Source organism: Leucopleurus acutus (assembly GCF_964270905.1).
Source record: "Leucopleurus acutus genome assembly, chromosome: 4".
Classification (NCBI taxonomy): Eukaryota; Metazoa; Chordata; class Mammalia; order Artiodactyla; family Delphinidae; genus Leucopleurus; species Leucopleurus acutus.
In genome coordinates this window covers 63762812-63779441 of record NC_139146.1, presented here as the reverse complement: position 1 = coordinate 63779441, position 16630 = coordinate 63762812, and the positions used below count along the sequence as shown (strand labels likewise).

The window sequence follows — 16630 nt, the reverse complement described above, 5'->3', positions numbered from 1 at the left end:
TATACTTAAAAGGCTGAGTGTAGTTTAAAAAGTGGAAGGATCCAGTTGACCCTTTGAAACATCTAGTTCTGATTTCAAATGAAATCAGAATGAAAAATGTGCCCTCTTTAGGCAGGAAGAGTTAATTATTTTCATTCATTTATTCACTCAACAAACATTTACTGACAACTTGCTGCTCTGTATATGAGACTGTGCTAGATGCTATGGAAAATACCAGGCCGTCTCTTTGTATCATGTACAATCTAATTGGAGAGATCTATGTGATGTGATGAAAATATAATTATTATAATCAAATATTTTAAACCATAGTTGTCTAACTCCTGAACGCCACACCACCACACCTATGAAGACGTTTAAAGTTATGAAAGTTTCAGAGACAAATGGGCAGTATTGCCAGTTGGCTTTATAGGTGGTCTGAAGAAGAAAAGATGATTAGACATGAGGATGATCTTGAAGATAACACAGAGGAAAAGGACTTGAAGATGGACAGGTCTGTGGAAGGTGGGGAAGAGGGCAAAGAGGAACCCAGGTGGAGAACAGGGACGGGAGAAGGCTAGCGGAAGCGTGGGATTCTTCAATGGAAAAAGCTAGATGCCAGATTGGGAAGTTCAGGCTGGTTGGTCAATTGTGGAAATTCTTTTGAGTGCCAGCTAAGGAGTTTAGACTCAGTAACTAAGAGGCCAGAACAGCAAATTGATGGCCTGAAGGCTGAATTCACACACAGACATGTTTCTTTGGCCAGCGAGATGTTATACAAATATCTGGGCCTATATTTTAATATTGACCCAGACTTGTGTTTCTTGTGAAAAAATCCTATGATCTGAGCTAGTAGGCCCAAACTCCTGAATGGCAACACTTTTTTGGAGGTGAGAAACAGCTGTTCCCTTCAGACAAAACGCGTCCCGTCCAGCAGTCCCTACCCTGTCACTCAGTAAACGCACAGCCTGACCCTGCAGCTTCACTTGTTTACGTCCCTTGCTTGAACACCATAACCCCTGCTTTAGGGGTTCTTTGTCAGTCAAAGTTAGTACCATTTGGGGAACAAAATGAAGGATGAGTTATAGACAGAGAAGTTAAAAACGAGGAAAACAGGAAACCATTGCCATAATCTAAAGTGAGGTGACCCAGGTTTGGATTACATGGATGGTAGTTAGAACGAAAAAGAGAGAGCTGTGAGAGAGGTTACGAAGGCAGAATGTGACTGGATGTGGGAGAGAGGGGAAGAGTTTAAGGCTGACTCTGAGATTTCAAATCTGGGTGTCTGGGAGCATAATATATTTTAAGATATTACTTAAAATAATATCGTTATTTTAATGATTATCATTATTTTAATATCATTATTTATTTTATCTGATCATTCCTGTGGAGTCCAAAGTATGTTTTCTTGGCAAATACTCACTCGTGAATACTGGCCACACAGCAAGAAGAATTTTCCAGCCTGAAAATGTCTTTTCTCTCCTTCGAAATATAAGGCAATGCTTTGATAGTCCTCATTAGTAGTGTCTTCAGAACCTACAACAGAAATTCATTGAGTAAAATATCTGAGCAAAACTTGTTTACCTCTTATTGCTAATCTGAAAATAGGATCTAAAAAGAGGTGATCTAAAAAGAGGTGATGAAAACCTTTTAACAGCAAATATTATTATCAGTGTCTTTTTCATCACAAAACACATTCACCATAATAACCCCACATATCAACTCTGTTCCATCTTCTTTTTGCTCTAAATAACAATCAGGAGAGGAAGTTATGACGCTTTGTGAGAAGCTGGGTTACGGTTTGACATTACCCTTAGTGACTTTTATCTCTCTTTAAGAGTCTCAATCTTATTTCCTAAAACAAGGAACAATCCAGGATTTCCCTAGGGTTTCAGAACAGTCAGGAGCAAAGTTAACCATAATGCAAATGTAATCCATCTCCTTTCTCCAGTGCCCAGTTTAAACAACAGTCTGTATGTATTTGCCAGACAAGGGAGATGATACTCAAATGGACAACAGATGCTATTTAAAGATAATTACTGTTTTTCCTTTTTTAAAAAAATATTTATTTAATTTTTATTTGGCTGCACTGGATCTTAGCTGTGGGATGCAGGCTCTAGCGCCTTGACCAGAGATCAAACCTGGGCCCCCTGCATTGGGTGCGTGGGGTCTTAACCACCAGGGAAGTCCCTTTTCTGTTTTTCTTTTACAGGCTTAAACATATTAAGCACAGAAGACCCCAAAGCTGCTGGAATTCCAATTCATTGTTTATGTTTACCCATGGGAGTTGGAGGCCCAGTAGGGCACCAAAGTATAAGAAGAGCTCTGTGTCTCCAGACCAAGGCAGATATGGAGTTTATAAAAGAAGGGAGTAAAGAAAGGTGAAGAAAAGTGTGTTATGTTTTGGGAGTGGGAGGGCATATGTGTGTATATGTGTGTGTGCATGATTTAGGATAAGCCACATCCTTCTGAAATTAGAAAAACTTAAATGCTTTAGTGCCATGATGATTTGCAATTGTTAGGGCAGAAATGTCATCTGTCATGTTAAACATTAATATTGGTAATGTTGCTTTTATCTGTATTTCCTTTTTTTCTTTAGCTCTTTATTTTCTCCAATTACTTGAATGACTTCCTGAGATATTAGAAGATGCTTTTACCTATTACTTCCCTTGAAGAGTGAAACAAAAATTTTCTCATGAATCCCACCAACAATGCTTACAGTCATTTTGTGAACTGTAAAAAAACGAAATAACATAACAGGACAAATATTATAATTCCACTTATAAAAGGTACCACGAGTAGTCAAAACCATAGCGACAGAAAGTAGAACAGTGGTTATGAGGCTGGGAGGTGAGGGGAATGGGAGCTATTGTTTAATGGGTATATAGTTTTAGTTTAGGATGATGACAAAGTTCTGGAGACGGATGTGGTGATAGTTGCACAACAATGCGAATGTACTTAATGCAACCAAACTGTACACTTAAAAATGGTTAAAATGGTAAATTTACATTATGTATATTTTACAATAAAAAAGGATAAAAAGAAGAAAACTCACACCACAAATAATGTTATACATGGCCCATGAAGTGAAAAATCTGAAAACTGTTTCAGTAATTTCTAAGAATAATTACAAACATGGGAAGAAAACGTATAAGCCAGTATTCTCAGAATATAAAATTTTCTTTTGTACTTTCAAAATCTTTAAAAACCACATCATATATTCTTTTTTTTTGCGGTACGTGGGCCTCTCACTGTTGTGGCCTCTCCCGTTGCGGAGCACAGGCTCCGGACGCACAGGATCAGCAGCCATGGCTCACAGGCCTAGCTGCTCCGCAGCATGTGGGATCCTCCCAGACCGGGGCACAAACCCGTGTCCCCTGCATCGGCAGGCGGACTCTCAACCACTGCGCCACCAGAGAAGCCCCCATATATTCTTAATTTATAACTCAATTAAAAAAATTTATGAAAACATTTACTTTTTCAAAAATTATTCTTCATTTCCTCTTACCTTCATCTTGGAACCTTGCTTTACCAGGTTCCTTGAGCAGTAGCAGGATTTGGGAAATCTGGCCTCTCGCAGAAGTCACCCAAAACACCTTAAGTTTTGAAAATGGTGTTATAATTCCATCTCATCTTTAAGGTATAGTAGGGATCTTGAAATCTAACAAGTTACATATAGCTGGTGTGTGTGTCTGTGTATAAATGGTGTGTGTGCATGTCTTTGTGGATATACAAATCTGATCATTAGACCATAAGAGTCAAAGCGTCCCTTTGATAAAGTCTTTAAGAGAAATTAGGGAAAAAAACGATATTTACCGATAATGTCCGCATAGATTTCCATTTTGTTGTGCTGCTGAGCCAGTGTGAAAGCTTCATTATTACATTTGGACATAACAAGAAACTGGATGGCAGACCCGTAGTCACCTAGCTGTAGAAAAAACCTGAAACAAAGTACTTTAATGAGCTTGACTCATTTAAAAGAAGTTTGTCATTTACAAAATAAGATATTTTTCAACCTGGAGAAACCACTTAAAAGTAAAAATGTATTCGGTAAACTGCAGTTCTCTACCATATGTTTATATTTGGAAAACACACTCTCATACGTTGACCACAACAAACAGCCTTTGAATTTAAACACTTAGATATAATTTAAAAAAAAAAACCCAAAACAGAGTAAGTATTCCATTTGAATTGATTTTTTGATAAGAGGAAGTGGGGGCTCTCTTTTAAGGTTCGTTTTTGGAAGTCCAAAAATATTAATGCGTTATGTTACCGGGCTACCATCTTGGCTCCATCCAGGGACTGGGTTTCTCTGACAATACTGACAGCCTTTTCTGGATTGTTGAGGTGGTCCAGGTAGATGCGGATCACGCTGTTCCACTGTTTTGCGTTCTCATAAGCCACAACAGCTTCTTTGTATCTATAAGAGATACTTATTTCAGACAAACTTTCTTAACACTGTCACATTTGGGGAAAAAAATGTCAATAAATGTTTGGGACACTTTTTTATTGATGGTGGTTGCTTATTTTTCTTGAACTTCTTCATTTTTTATCAGAAAGAATACCAGGAACCATTTCATTAAAATACGTTCTTTTCAGAGGTTTGATAAACTAACAGTAAAATACCAATTTTACTGTTTTCTCATCTGAACCATATATATATACAATTTTTTACATTTTATTGTTTTTGTTAGAGTGGAAAGATTATAATAGTAATACAGGCTTATTTTAGAAAACAGAAAATAAGGAATTTTTCACAATTAGAGACATAGCTTAACAGTGATATATAAAATCATTGTGTGTTGACCTCTAGACAGAGCTCAAGACTTCTGTTCAGTCCCCATGAGCTCTCTAGCTCTTTCCGTTTTAACAAGACACTTAATGTATATCTCTTTCTTAAGGTTACTTTTCTAAAAGTAGAAGGAAGTAACCTTTCAAAATCTCTTAATACATATTGCTAAATAACTTTCTAAAGACTTTAGAAATTTACAGTCTCATCAGTCATGTAAAACAAGTGCTTTTTGACAATATGGTTATTAGTTTAAAATAAATCTTTTCCCCAATATGATAAGTTAAAATGATATACTGTTTGCTTTAATTTAATTACTGTTAGTGAGATAGAACTTTTTCACGTTTGCATAAAATATAATTTCATAACTGTATTTCTTCCTTGTCTTTAGCCCATTTCCTCCTAGTGCCTTTGAGTTTCTTGTATTAAAGTTCCAGGAAATATTTGTATATTTAGGATACCAACTATCCATTGCTGTATTTTAATACTGTTTTGTGGCTTAAACAGTGCAGCCATAGGTATGAACTTCATGTTTCTTCCCTTTTCTTTTCCTCTGCATCTGTAAGTTATCGTCCTTAATAAAATGACTATTGCCTAACTTCATTTTCATACCATATTATATCAAAATTTCAACTTCTAATATTTAACCCTCAAGTAAAAATGAGATTTTAGTCCATATATGAATACATAAAGGACTGACTGAGCTATATCGAAGTGTGGGAAAAATTTAATAGTCTGGCACTTCAAGCCAGGTGAGTAGTAAAGATATTTTCTGTCTTTCTGTGCTCTGCCTTTCTTAGAGGATTGCAAATATCAGTAGTTAATTTATAAAACATTCTTTTAAATTTGTATAAAATTGAGAAATTGTACAAACCTTCCATCTGCTTCTTTAGCTTTGGCATACTGCAGGTGAATCTTTGGAGAAGAAACATGAGGCAGAAGTTCACCAACTTTTGCCCTAGAAAGGTAGGTTTAGGAGAATAATATCAGCACTACATTTGCTCTAAGAGTAGCTTCCTACAATCAGATATTCATTTTTAGGATTCAAAAAACAGTTATCGTGATCTTTAAAAAATCTTGGCCTCCTAAAGCTAAAAGATTTAATTGCTGTTTCTCCGGCCCGCAACCCCACTAGCCCACCCTCTGTGGGAAAATGAAGGTTAGTTCATTAACTCTTTGGGGACAACAGGGCTTTTTTATTCTAGCAATTTATCTATCAGGTATTTCCCCATATTAAACCAAGAAAATGTGCTGTTCTTTGAAAAAGGAACTATTAATGTAAACTCATCTAAAAAGAAAAAGAGGAGATGGAAGGAAGGCCCAGATAGAGGCAACAGTTGTACAGCTGGGAGGAGCAGCAAGAAAACCAGTGGGGAGATCGTCGACACACATTCATCTCCACACCTGCTCAGAACAAATTTTAGCAAATTCTTACCAGTTCTTACAGCGGATGTAAACAGATGCTGCTTTGTCATAGTAGAGACCTTTTTCATAGAGTTGAGCTGCTTCTGAAAATTGCTAAAATAATATGAGATTATCAAAATACTAAATTTATTATGTATGAGACCACATGAATATTTATTCACAGAAAAGTCTACCTTCATATTCTCCAATATGGCTCCACAGTCTCTTTTAAGGACCCTGCTGGGGTGCTTGAGGGCTAGGCTAACCCCTCGGCGGATGTCTCCCATTCTTATGGACATCTGGGCCACGCCAGCCAGACATACCTCATCATGTTCCTGAAATTAGAAGGCAAATAACTAATGAATCAGACCCTAACTTAAAATGATATATTCTAGCCAAACAATTTAAATCTAAAATGAGCCCAAAGGTTATGGTTTACTTTCATTAATCTTTTTCTGGCGAATCTCAAGATTTTGAAATAACACTGAGTCTTTTTTTAAAAATCATCTGTTGTAAAGTTATATTTTTTTCTTTAGAAGTCTAGATTTTTTGTGCTCAAGACCAAATTTTTACTGCCCCTTTGTCTTAATACCTTGCATTTCTTTGTATGTCTTCTTGGTATAAAATTTTACGTGAGAGGAAATATACTGGGCACATAGCATAAATGCTATGTGTGAATAACATTAAGAGAGAAAATATTTATCAAACGGAAAATTTCTCTACTAGGCCTGATGAAACATAAAACCTTTATTTATTTATTTTGTGACAGAGGAACTGAATTTTATATTTTATTTAATTTTAAATAACTTAACTGGCCACATGTGACTAGTGGTGACTGTCTTTAATAACACAATTAAGGACGAACTTAAATAGATGCAGCCAAACAAAGAAAATGTCAAAACCCCAAGAGATAAATGAACAAAGGATATATTCAGGCAATTCATAAAAAAACATAGAATTGGCCAATAAATAAATAAAACATGCTTGACTTCACTAATAATCAAACACACACAAAGTAAAATGAAATACCTTCTTTTTTTTTGGCTGATCAAATTGGTAGAGATTGGTAGTGTTGAGAATGTGAGGGAAACAGACACTTTCCTACACAACTAACAGCTGGATGAATTACTACAAGTTCTTTTGGAGAGCAATCTAGCAGTACAAAAAATTAAAAGCACACATTTTATGACCTAGAATCCCACCTGTAAGAATATATCCTGCAGAAATACTATTTTAAGTAGCTAAAGATATATATACTAGGTAGACTATTCACTGTGGTGTTTTTGATAGAAACAAAACCCAAACAACTACAATATAATCAATAAGGGAGTGGATGAAAAAACCATGGTACATCCAAACAATGAAATTTTAGAAGCTCTTAAAAAATTAAAACATTCATAATGTATTGATTTGGAAAGACCATAAAGCAAAATGCTGCTTTTCACAGAATGGATTCTCAGTTGATCTTTGCTGAATGAATGGAAGTGAATGATTTCATTTTTAGTAAAAATCCCTATTATATACATATCTGTATGCTTAGCAGAGATTCTGGATGGAAATATATAAAATCATGAACAGTGGTTACCATTAAGGAGTGTGGATGGAGGAGAGAACGCTGGACTCTCACTTTGCAGGTTAACATACTTTGGTGGTTTTTCAAATTGACTATACTGAAATTGTATTACTTCTGTAATAAAATGCTAGATATAATATAGAAAAGAAAAAGATTTTCAATCTTGACATCACCTAACTTAAAAACATCCATTTTTATCGCAAAATTTAGCTTCTGGAGCTAAAATTCTGGGATCGTCTGGGATGGGAGAATGGACTGGAATGGTGGGTAAAGTACATGCTTACCAGGTTCATCATAAAAGATACAGCATAAGGAATGAAATGGCAGAACACACTTTTATGGACTGGGAATTCACTTTCAAAGTGGTTACTGAAACTTTTTAAGAGTAAAAGGAACAGCTTTATGAAAATCAATAGCTAGCCTGTAACTGGGAAGGGATAAAAATCATACTCCCAACCTTAATATGAAGCTCATAATTAGGGTGTATGGAAAACATAACTTTTTCAGACTGATAAAAATATTGTCAACTTCAGTTTTTAAGAGTTCAGGGTTTTAAAATGATTTAACCATATCCTTGCAAAGCTGTTAATAAACTGAAAAAAGGCTCACCTGCTATATATGGAATAAATACAATGCAAATAAGATTATTTTTTAAAGGAAACTAACAACAAACCCAAAGATAATTATGCATATCTTATCTTTATTCAAGGTTACCTTATTATCACCTGTTATTCCTTTCTCATAATGAGCCAAAGCATTTACATAATCACCCCTGAAAAAAAAATGTGAATTTTAATACACATTCAAGTATCTTATTTACATATACAAGACTTAAAAGATCATCTGTCACTGAATTGCTTAAGCACATAAAAGGTGTGATATACAACATTTATACATGCATTCTTTCAAGTGCAGTCCATTATTTTGCTACTTTAAAAATAATTATTAAGCTAGATTTTGCTAAGACTGTAAGGTACTAACTTTGCAGTATGCTAGGCATTTTGGGGAAGTACATTAAATTTTATGGGTCACTTTTGCTTAATTATCTCCTTTGGGGCACTAAAGACAATCATGTGACCATAAAAAAGAATGTTTTTTCCAAACACCCAATATTTATAAGTACAATATGTATTAAGAGAATCTCGGTAGAAATGAAGGAAAACACTGGGGATGACAGTATTAAGGGCCCTGGTTCTTATTCTGATTAGAAGTATTACACATGAAATAAATAATACCACTCCCTATTCCCATGACCAATGCTAACATGGATCTGCATATCTAGAAGTCATATTTATGACCTCAATTCATTTTTATTGCTTGGAACAGAATGGACCAGTGATTTACTTAAGATCAATTTGGAGATCCATTGTCCTCTGAGAAATCACCTCCTCCATAATAAATTAATCAGCTCTGAAAATGGCATTATTTGAGCTCTACCTTATCAGCTTAGACCAGTTATTCAACCTCTCTCATCCTCACTCAGTTTCCTCATCTGTTGGTTACAAGGAATTTTCTGGAAGAGAAGCCAATTGAGAACTTTGTTTTGGACAGCCCAGGGCTTCATAGTCAGCAGTGTTCCTAAGTGCGAATTTCTAATACTTTGACCCAATTATATCAACACAGCTAGAGATGTCTCCTGATAGTTCCTCCTTCAGGAGCCTGAGGTTTTCCTTGGGCAAACCCAGTTAGGAGATGCTAAATTAAGACTTCGGAACTCTCACTTTATTTTTATGGTATTTTAGTTCACTCACTTTATTATTATTTTATTTTGGAACTCTCATGTGGATCTAGCTCATTATTCTAGTGCCAGACTGGAGAGCTAAATCCCTCCCACAGGTGACAGACTGGTCCTGCTTTGATCTAATCAATGTCTTAGATGCAGAATAAAACAGACTGATGGAACTGAGCACAGGCCTAGGGCCTTAGCATCAAAATCAGCAGCTGGTGGCTACTGGGATATCGGATGATGATGAGATATACTTAGTTCATTACTATTATCACAAGGGAAAGTCTCCTGATTTTGGGGGCTGGGGTGTGTATCTAGATCAGGGTCCAGGGGTCAGCACAGAAATAGCAGTGAAAGTTTTGGGAACTGGTGGCTTCACGGTGAAGTGTTGAGCAGAAAGGGTTAAAAAATATCAAAAACATCACAGGCTTTCAACTGGCTCAGCTCATCTGACTATAACGAGACAGTTTTTGAGGGTCTGCTACAAAAACTTTGATTCTCCTGAAAGAAGAGACAATGGAAGTTTTCTGGATGGTTCCAAGGCTTACTTTGGTGTTTGTCCTCTGACAGGAGATGGTGGGTCATCTCCCAATGTATTGACCCTTTTCTCTTTACTCTAAGACCCAGTCACTCTCAGGACAGACACGGAGGGCCTTGTCCGTTGTGTTATGTATTAAGATTCCTATTTGACCTTTTCAACGTATAGATTAACTGTATAAGAGGCAGAAATGTGCCAAATTTAGATCAAGGTTGACTAAGAAGAAATAAAATCTCCAAAGTTTTTATTTGCAAAATGGAAAATTTTAAATAAGGTATCTTGGTTAGAAATGAAAGAATACTTTTGATGGAATAATTTCTACAACTATTATCTGTCAAGATTCTCAATGAATCTAAAGTCTATAGAAAACAAAGTGGAACTATATAAAAATGTTGTTTTAAATGCTAGAACCATATTTTCTTTGTTCAAAAAACAGTATTTTTCCCATTTTATAGTTTTTGAAATTGGAATGTATCCTATAATAAATGTCAAAAGAAATTGTCCAGTTGTGATGTAACTGCCATTGCACATATACCTGTGAACTTATATTTGCAAATGAATTATTCATTTTTTGTCTCTGCAGGTATCTGCATTAGTGGCATTAACCATGGCTGAAGGTGAGTTTACAATTGGATCTTGAATGCCTCTAAACTTACACTTTTATGCAGCATTGAAATAAAAATGTATAGTCTGTCAATTAAGACTACTGACAGTTAAGACCATCTAGCAATTAACAGCACTAGAAAATTCTAAATCTCTCAGAATGGATTATGGCATTTTCAAAGGTAGGAAAGATCTGTGAAGCCTATTCATCATGCATCATGAAGGACTATTATTCTAGCACTACATATCCACCTGTGAAAAGTTTCTGGCTTGATTTTCAACATTAGCTGTTGAATTTTTATCTATGTGCAATTCAATTTACAAAAAAAAAAGTACAAATTTAAGCAAATAGAAGTTGTAGAACAAAGCCTGGTATTTTTCACTGTGCCTTGAAATCACACTGCAAATCCTCAAAGTGTTCAAAGAGGTCAAGGTCATGCACTTAGGTTAAGAAAAGCAGAGTCACCCCAATGTTTATGTGTAACTGTTGTTGGCCGAATGTGATTCAAAATAATATTTAGACTCTAAATATAGAAAAGGCTTAGACCCAAACTTAGACTTTGATGCTGAAAATGCAAGTGGATAAATACATGGATAAGACATCATTAGTTAGAATAAAACTTTTTGGATGTATAATTAATATGGCTTTTTCCACCTAAGAAGCAATTATTAAATCAATGGATTTAATTATTAAATCAATGGCCTTATAATGAACAGCTGTTTAAAATTGAAGATATTCAATAATTAGATACTGACTGAAACATATAAAGACAAGTACTTACGTGAATTCAAGCTGAATAGCATATTCTTTTGATATAAAAGGTATTTGGTCTGGGGCTAAACGCTTTGCCAGTTGTAGAGCACTGTCCCAGTGCTGTAAATCCCTTCTCATCTATTAGGAAGAGAGAGATATTAATTTCAAATAGCAAATTATTCTGCACAGTCACCATATAGTTTTTAATAAAAGTGATTACAGATACTTTTTGTTTAAAAAATGAAACTTGGTCTTTCCAAAGACAATAAATTACTATAGCATACATTCTCAATGCAGGTGACAGAGCCTCCAAAAGGGTGAAAATTGGTTCTTGGAGACCAAAAACATCTTGGCTATTACAATGGTTTGTGGCCCTCCAAAACTCAATCCTAAACAAAATCTTATTCTCTTTAGTAGTTAATTTTTCTCCATAGGAAAAAATTAAATTGAATTAAAATTAATTCAATCAGCTAAATTAAAATTAATATTTCTTCTTAGAGGGGAGATAATAAAGAAAAAGTTGAGAAATACTTTACTATAGGAACTGATGTTATTTTCTGAGAAAATCTGAACCTATATCATGAGATGAATAGTAGCAAACATAAATAAAACGTGAACGTGTCTTTCTCTCTGGCTCCCAAGGTCTTTTATATGTGTCTGGTACATAATTCCACATATAAACTAACCATTAAAGATTAAATCATTAATTTTTTAGAGTTCATTCCTCACTTTATTCACTCTTTGTAAAGAATTAATAATGGCTAACATTTTGTAAGTGCTATTTTCTGCCAGGTACTGTTTTAGGACATTAGCCTATTTACTCTTCACAACTAGGCTTTTTGTAATGAGCTGCTCTTGTGCCCATTTTAGGGATCCAGAAACTGAGGCAAAGAGAGGGAGTTTTGCACACAAATTCTCATTGTTAGTGTGTGGCAGGGCTGGGCAGTAGGGCTTTGCTTCCAACCTCTTTACTTAGCTAACCTATCAGTCTTCAAAGTGAGGTTAAAGGAACAACAGGGTGCAATCACCTCTTTCCATTGTGAAGCCATCACCTTAAATCCTTTACAAATCCAGCAGCACACAAGTGTCCACAGCTAATGCAGAAGAGCTGGGATGACATCGTTGCCCTCACTCAGTGCAGCCATGTTCCTACTTCAGTGCTTACCAATCCAAGTTCTGAAATTTCCCAGGGTGTCCCCAATGAGCTCAAATAATGTTGTAATATTATCTAATTTTTTCTTAAAACAAAAGTAATTTAGTTCACTTAAAATTTTAAAATGAAAATTTGCTATAGAACAATTTGAAAAGAGAAGTTGTGAAATCAACAGCAAATATGCTTCCCTCTATGTGGTTGTAGAAATGCTGGCTGGGGTGAAATAATGTGAGTGTCAGCAGCCACCATCTCTGTCTTTACAGCCCTTCAGGCACTGTTCCAAAAGACCTAATCTCATAATTAAATCTTTACAACACCCTGTGGGCTAGATATTGTTATCCCTCCTTTAAATGGGATCTAGGGCACAGAGAGATGAAATAACTTGTCCAAGGTTACACAGAGCTGGGATCTGAACCCAGCCACGTCTGACTCTAAAGTCCACGTTCTTAACCACTACTCTACACAGCCACAGCTCTCTCCTTCCTTGCGTTGAACTAGGTCCTTCACTCATTTCTAATCCTTCCCCTGCAACACTCACCTCTGGGAAACTGGTGATGATACACAAGCCTTAACGCCCTCTTCATACACAAGAGAATTTCACATAATAAATAAAAGACAAATGCGCCTCAATTTTCCCATTTGGAAAATAGAGAAAATAATAGTATTATTTCACAGGACTGTTGTGAAGGTTAAATGAATTTAAAATATGTCAATGCTTAAAAAAGTGCCTGGCACATGTGAGCACTCAATAAATGGTGGCTGTTCAGAGAAAAACCCATGCACCTACGGTCACCTTATCTTTGATAAAGGAGGCAAGCATATACAATGGAGAAAAGACAGCCTCTTCAATAAGTGGTGCTGGGAAAACTGGACAGCTACATGTAAAAGAATGAAATTAGAACACTCCCTAACACCATACACAAAAATAAACTCAAAATGGGTTAAAGACCTAAATGTAAGGCCAGACACGATAAAACTCTTAGAGGAAAACATAGGAAGAACACTCTTTGACATAAATCACAGCAAGATCATTTTTGACCCACCTCCTAGAGAAATGGAAATAAAAACAAAAATAAACAAATGGGGCCTAATGAAACTTAAAAGCTTTTGCAAGCAAAGGAAACCATAAACAAGACGAAAAGACAACCCTCAGAATGGGAGAAAATATTTGCAAATGAAGCAACTGACAAAGGACTAATCTCCAAAATTTACAAGCAGCTCATGCAGCTCAATATCAAAAACAGAAACAACCCAATCCAAAAATGGGCAGAAGACCTAAATTGACATTTCTCCAAAGAAGATATAGAGATTGCCAACAAACACATGAAAGGATGCTCAACATCACTAATCATTAGAGAAATGCAAATCAAAACCACCATGAGGTATCACCTCACACTAGTCAGAATGGCCATCATCAAAAAATCTACAAACAATAAATGCTGGAGAGGGTGTGGAGAAAAGGGAACCCTCTTGCACTGTTGTGGGAATGTAAATTGATACAGCCACTATGGAGAACAGTATGGAGGTTCCTTAAAAAACTTAAAATAGAACTACCATATGACCCAGCAATCTCATTACTGTGCATACGCCCTGAGAAAACCATAATTCAAAAAAAGTCATGCACCACAATGTTCATTGCAGCTCTATTTACAATAGCCAGGACATGGAACCAACCTAAGTGTCCATCGACAGACGAATGGATAAAGAAGATGCAGCACATATATACAATGGAATATTATTCAGCAGTAAAAATAAACGAAATTGAGTTATTTGTAGTGAGGTGGATGGACCTAGAGTCTGTCATACAGAGTGAAGTAAGTCAGAAAGAGAAAAACGAATATTGTATGCTAACACATATATATGGAATCTAAAAAAAAAAAAAAGGTTCTGAAGAACCTAGGGGCAGGACAGGAATAAAGACGCAGACTAGAGAATGGACTTGAGGACACGGAGAGAGGGAAAGGTAAGCTGGCATGAAGTGAGAGAGTGGCATGCACATATATACACTACCAAATGTAAAATAGATAGCTAGTGGGAAGCAGCCGCATAGCACAGGGAGATCAGCTCGGTGCTTTGTGACCACCTGGAGGGGTGGGATAGGGAGGGTGGGAGGGAGACGCAAGAGGGAGGTGATATGGGGATATATGTATGTGTATAGCTGATTCACTTTGTTATAAAGCAGAAACTAACACACCATTGTAAAGCAATTATACTCCAATAAAGATGTTAAAAGAAACAAAAAAACAAATACTCTTAAAATAAACATCTTTGTCTATAAAATAAAGAAGAAAGAAAGAAAGAAAGAAATGGTGGCTGTTTTTATTTGTGTGCGTTTTTGTAAGTTACGGAATCTGTCCTCTCTGGACACAGTCTGACTTTAAAATTATTTGGTAATGTTACAATACCATGCCTTTTATGGCTCCACAGAATGCAGAATGAAAATATTTCTAAAGTTAATGAATACTCAGGAATTCTTAAAGCTGAAGTCTGAATTCCAGGAGGGGGAAAGCATGTGGTATCTGTTGCTGAGAGATTTTAACTCTACAAAAGGTGAGAGCCGTACCTCCAGGGCAGCAATGGGACAGCTGGATGCCAGGTACAGGTCCTGAGCCAGGTTGAAATCATTAGTAAACATGGCAAGATGTCCTGCCAAAAGATTGTAGTCCTCTATTCCCTACAAATAAAAGCAGTTTTAATGAGAAGAAATACAAGGGTTTTGTTTTGTTTTGTTTTGGGTTTTTTTTTTGTGGTATGCGGGCCTCTCACTGCTGTGGCCTCTCCCGTTGCAGAGCACAGGCTCTGGACACGCAGGCTCAGCGGCCATGGCTCACAGGCCCAGCCGCTCCATGGCATATGCGATCTTCCCAGACCGGGGCACGAACCCGTGTCCCCTGCATCGGCAGGCGGACTCTCAACCACTGCGCCACCAGGGAAGCCCAATACGAGGGTTTTTTATTTAAGGACTGTACTTAGGAGGAAGTGGTAGTGGTCTATCAATTAATGTTTATGAGTTAGGTAAGATTAACTGCAGAAATTTTAAATGTTTGACTAAACACCATTTAAATTTAACTTAGGAGGAAGTGGTAGTGGTCTATCAATTAATGTTTATGAGTTAGGTAAGATTAACTGCAGAAATTTTAAATGTTTGACTAAACACCATTTAAATGCTAAAGCATCTTCCCATAAGATGCTGTTTACCTTTATTTGTTCCAAGGACATCACCATGCCAACGTTTCCAATTGTTCGATAAACACGGATTGCAAACTCCACTTCCATGTGGTGTAGACAAGCTCTGGCCAACTCATTCCAGGCAGCATGATCATTCAGAATCTTGCACATTTCCCAAGCATCAGAAAACCTAGCAGTTGAGTACATAAGCTTAATCAGGGAGCTCTATTTGCCCCGTATTAGGCAATTTTCAGATAGTATATAATTTAATGTTATGCCCTAGATAAATTTTGCAGAAACATTTCTTAATCTTTAGTCATTTTCAAGTTATGAAAAGCTACATAAACTTTTCTTCCAGTTTTATGCAGATGTTTTTTCTTGAATTTCTTGAATTAATCTGAATCTATTCTGTATAACCACCTTCCCTCATCAACAACTAATTCTGTTTATTTATTTTTGGTTTACTTCACACACAGATGAAAATTATTTTTGTTCTCACATAATTCTAATAAAATTAGTACTCTATCCCTATAAACTGGGAACTTTAAAACAGAGGTCAGCAAACTATGGCCCACAGCTGCCTGTTTTGGAGAATAAAGTGTGAGTGGAACAAAGACACTCACCCGCCCGCTCTTTACGGACTGTCTTGGCTGTGCTTGCACTGCAACAGCTGGCCTGAGTAGGTGTGACAGACCCTATGGCCCTTAACGCCTGAAATAATTACCATCTGGACCATAACAGAAAAAGCTTGCTGACCTCTGGTATAAAACTTAACCATAAATGCCAGTGAGACTTTTTGTGGAACCCCTACATTAATGAATATGTTACGCCTCCCCCTCTATTCACTGATGCATTTTTCCATCCAACACACATTCACTGAGCACCATTATGTGCCAGGAACCAAGACGTAAGGCTCAAATGCAGATCACTGTCCTTTAGGCAGTCA

General features: G+C 36.4%; 1 protein-coding gene across 3 annotated transcripts in view; it reads right to left on the bottom strand.

Annotated features, from left to right (window-relative positions):
- The window catches only part of WDR19 (WD repeat domain 19), an 84028-nt gene that overhangs the window by 23823 nt on the left and 43575 nt on the right, over window positions 1–16630 (bottom strand). For all 3 annotated transcript variants that reach the window (XM_082838831.1, XM_082838830.1, XM_082838832.1), the window contains exons 18-27: window positions 15715–15874; window positions 15080–15190; window positions 11392–11501; window positions 8457–8514; window positions 6364–6504; window positions 6201–6283; window positions 5640–5723; window positions 4250–4396; window positions 3793–3917; window positions 1400–1512 (exon numbers count right to left, since the gene is read on the bottom strand). In XM_082838831.1, coding sequence (XP_082694957.1) covers window positions 1400–1512; window positions 3793–3917; window positions 4250–4396; window positions 5640–5723; window positions 6201–6283; window positions 6364–6504; window positions 8457–8514; window positions 11392–11501; window positions 15080–15190; window positions 15715–15874 — 1132 coding nt within the window. The remainder of the gene's footprint in view (window positions 1–1399; window positions 1513–3792; window positions 3918–4249; window positions 4397–5639; window positions 5724–6200; window positions 6284–6363; window positions 6505–8456; window positions 8515–11391; window positions 11502–15079; window positions 15191–15714; window positions 15875–16630) is intronic.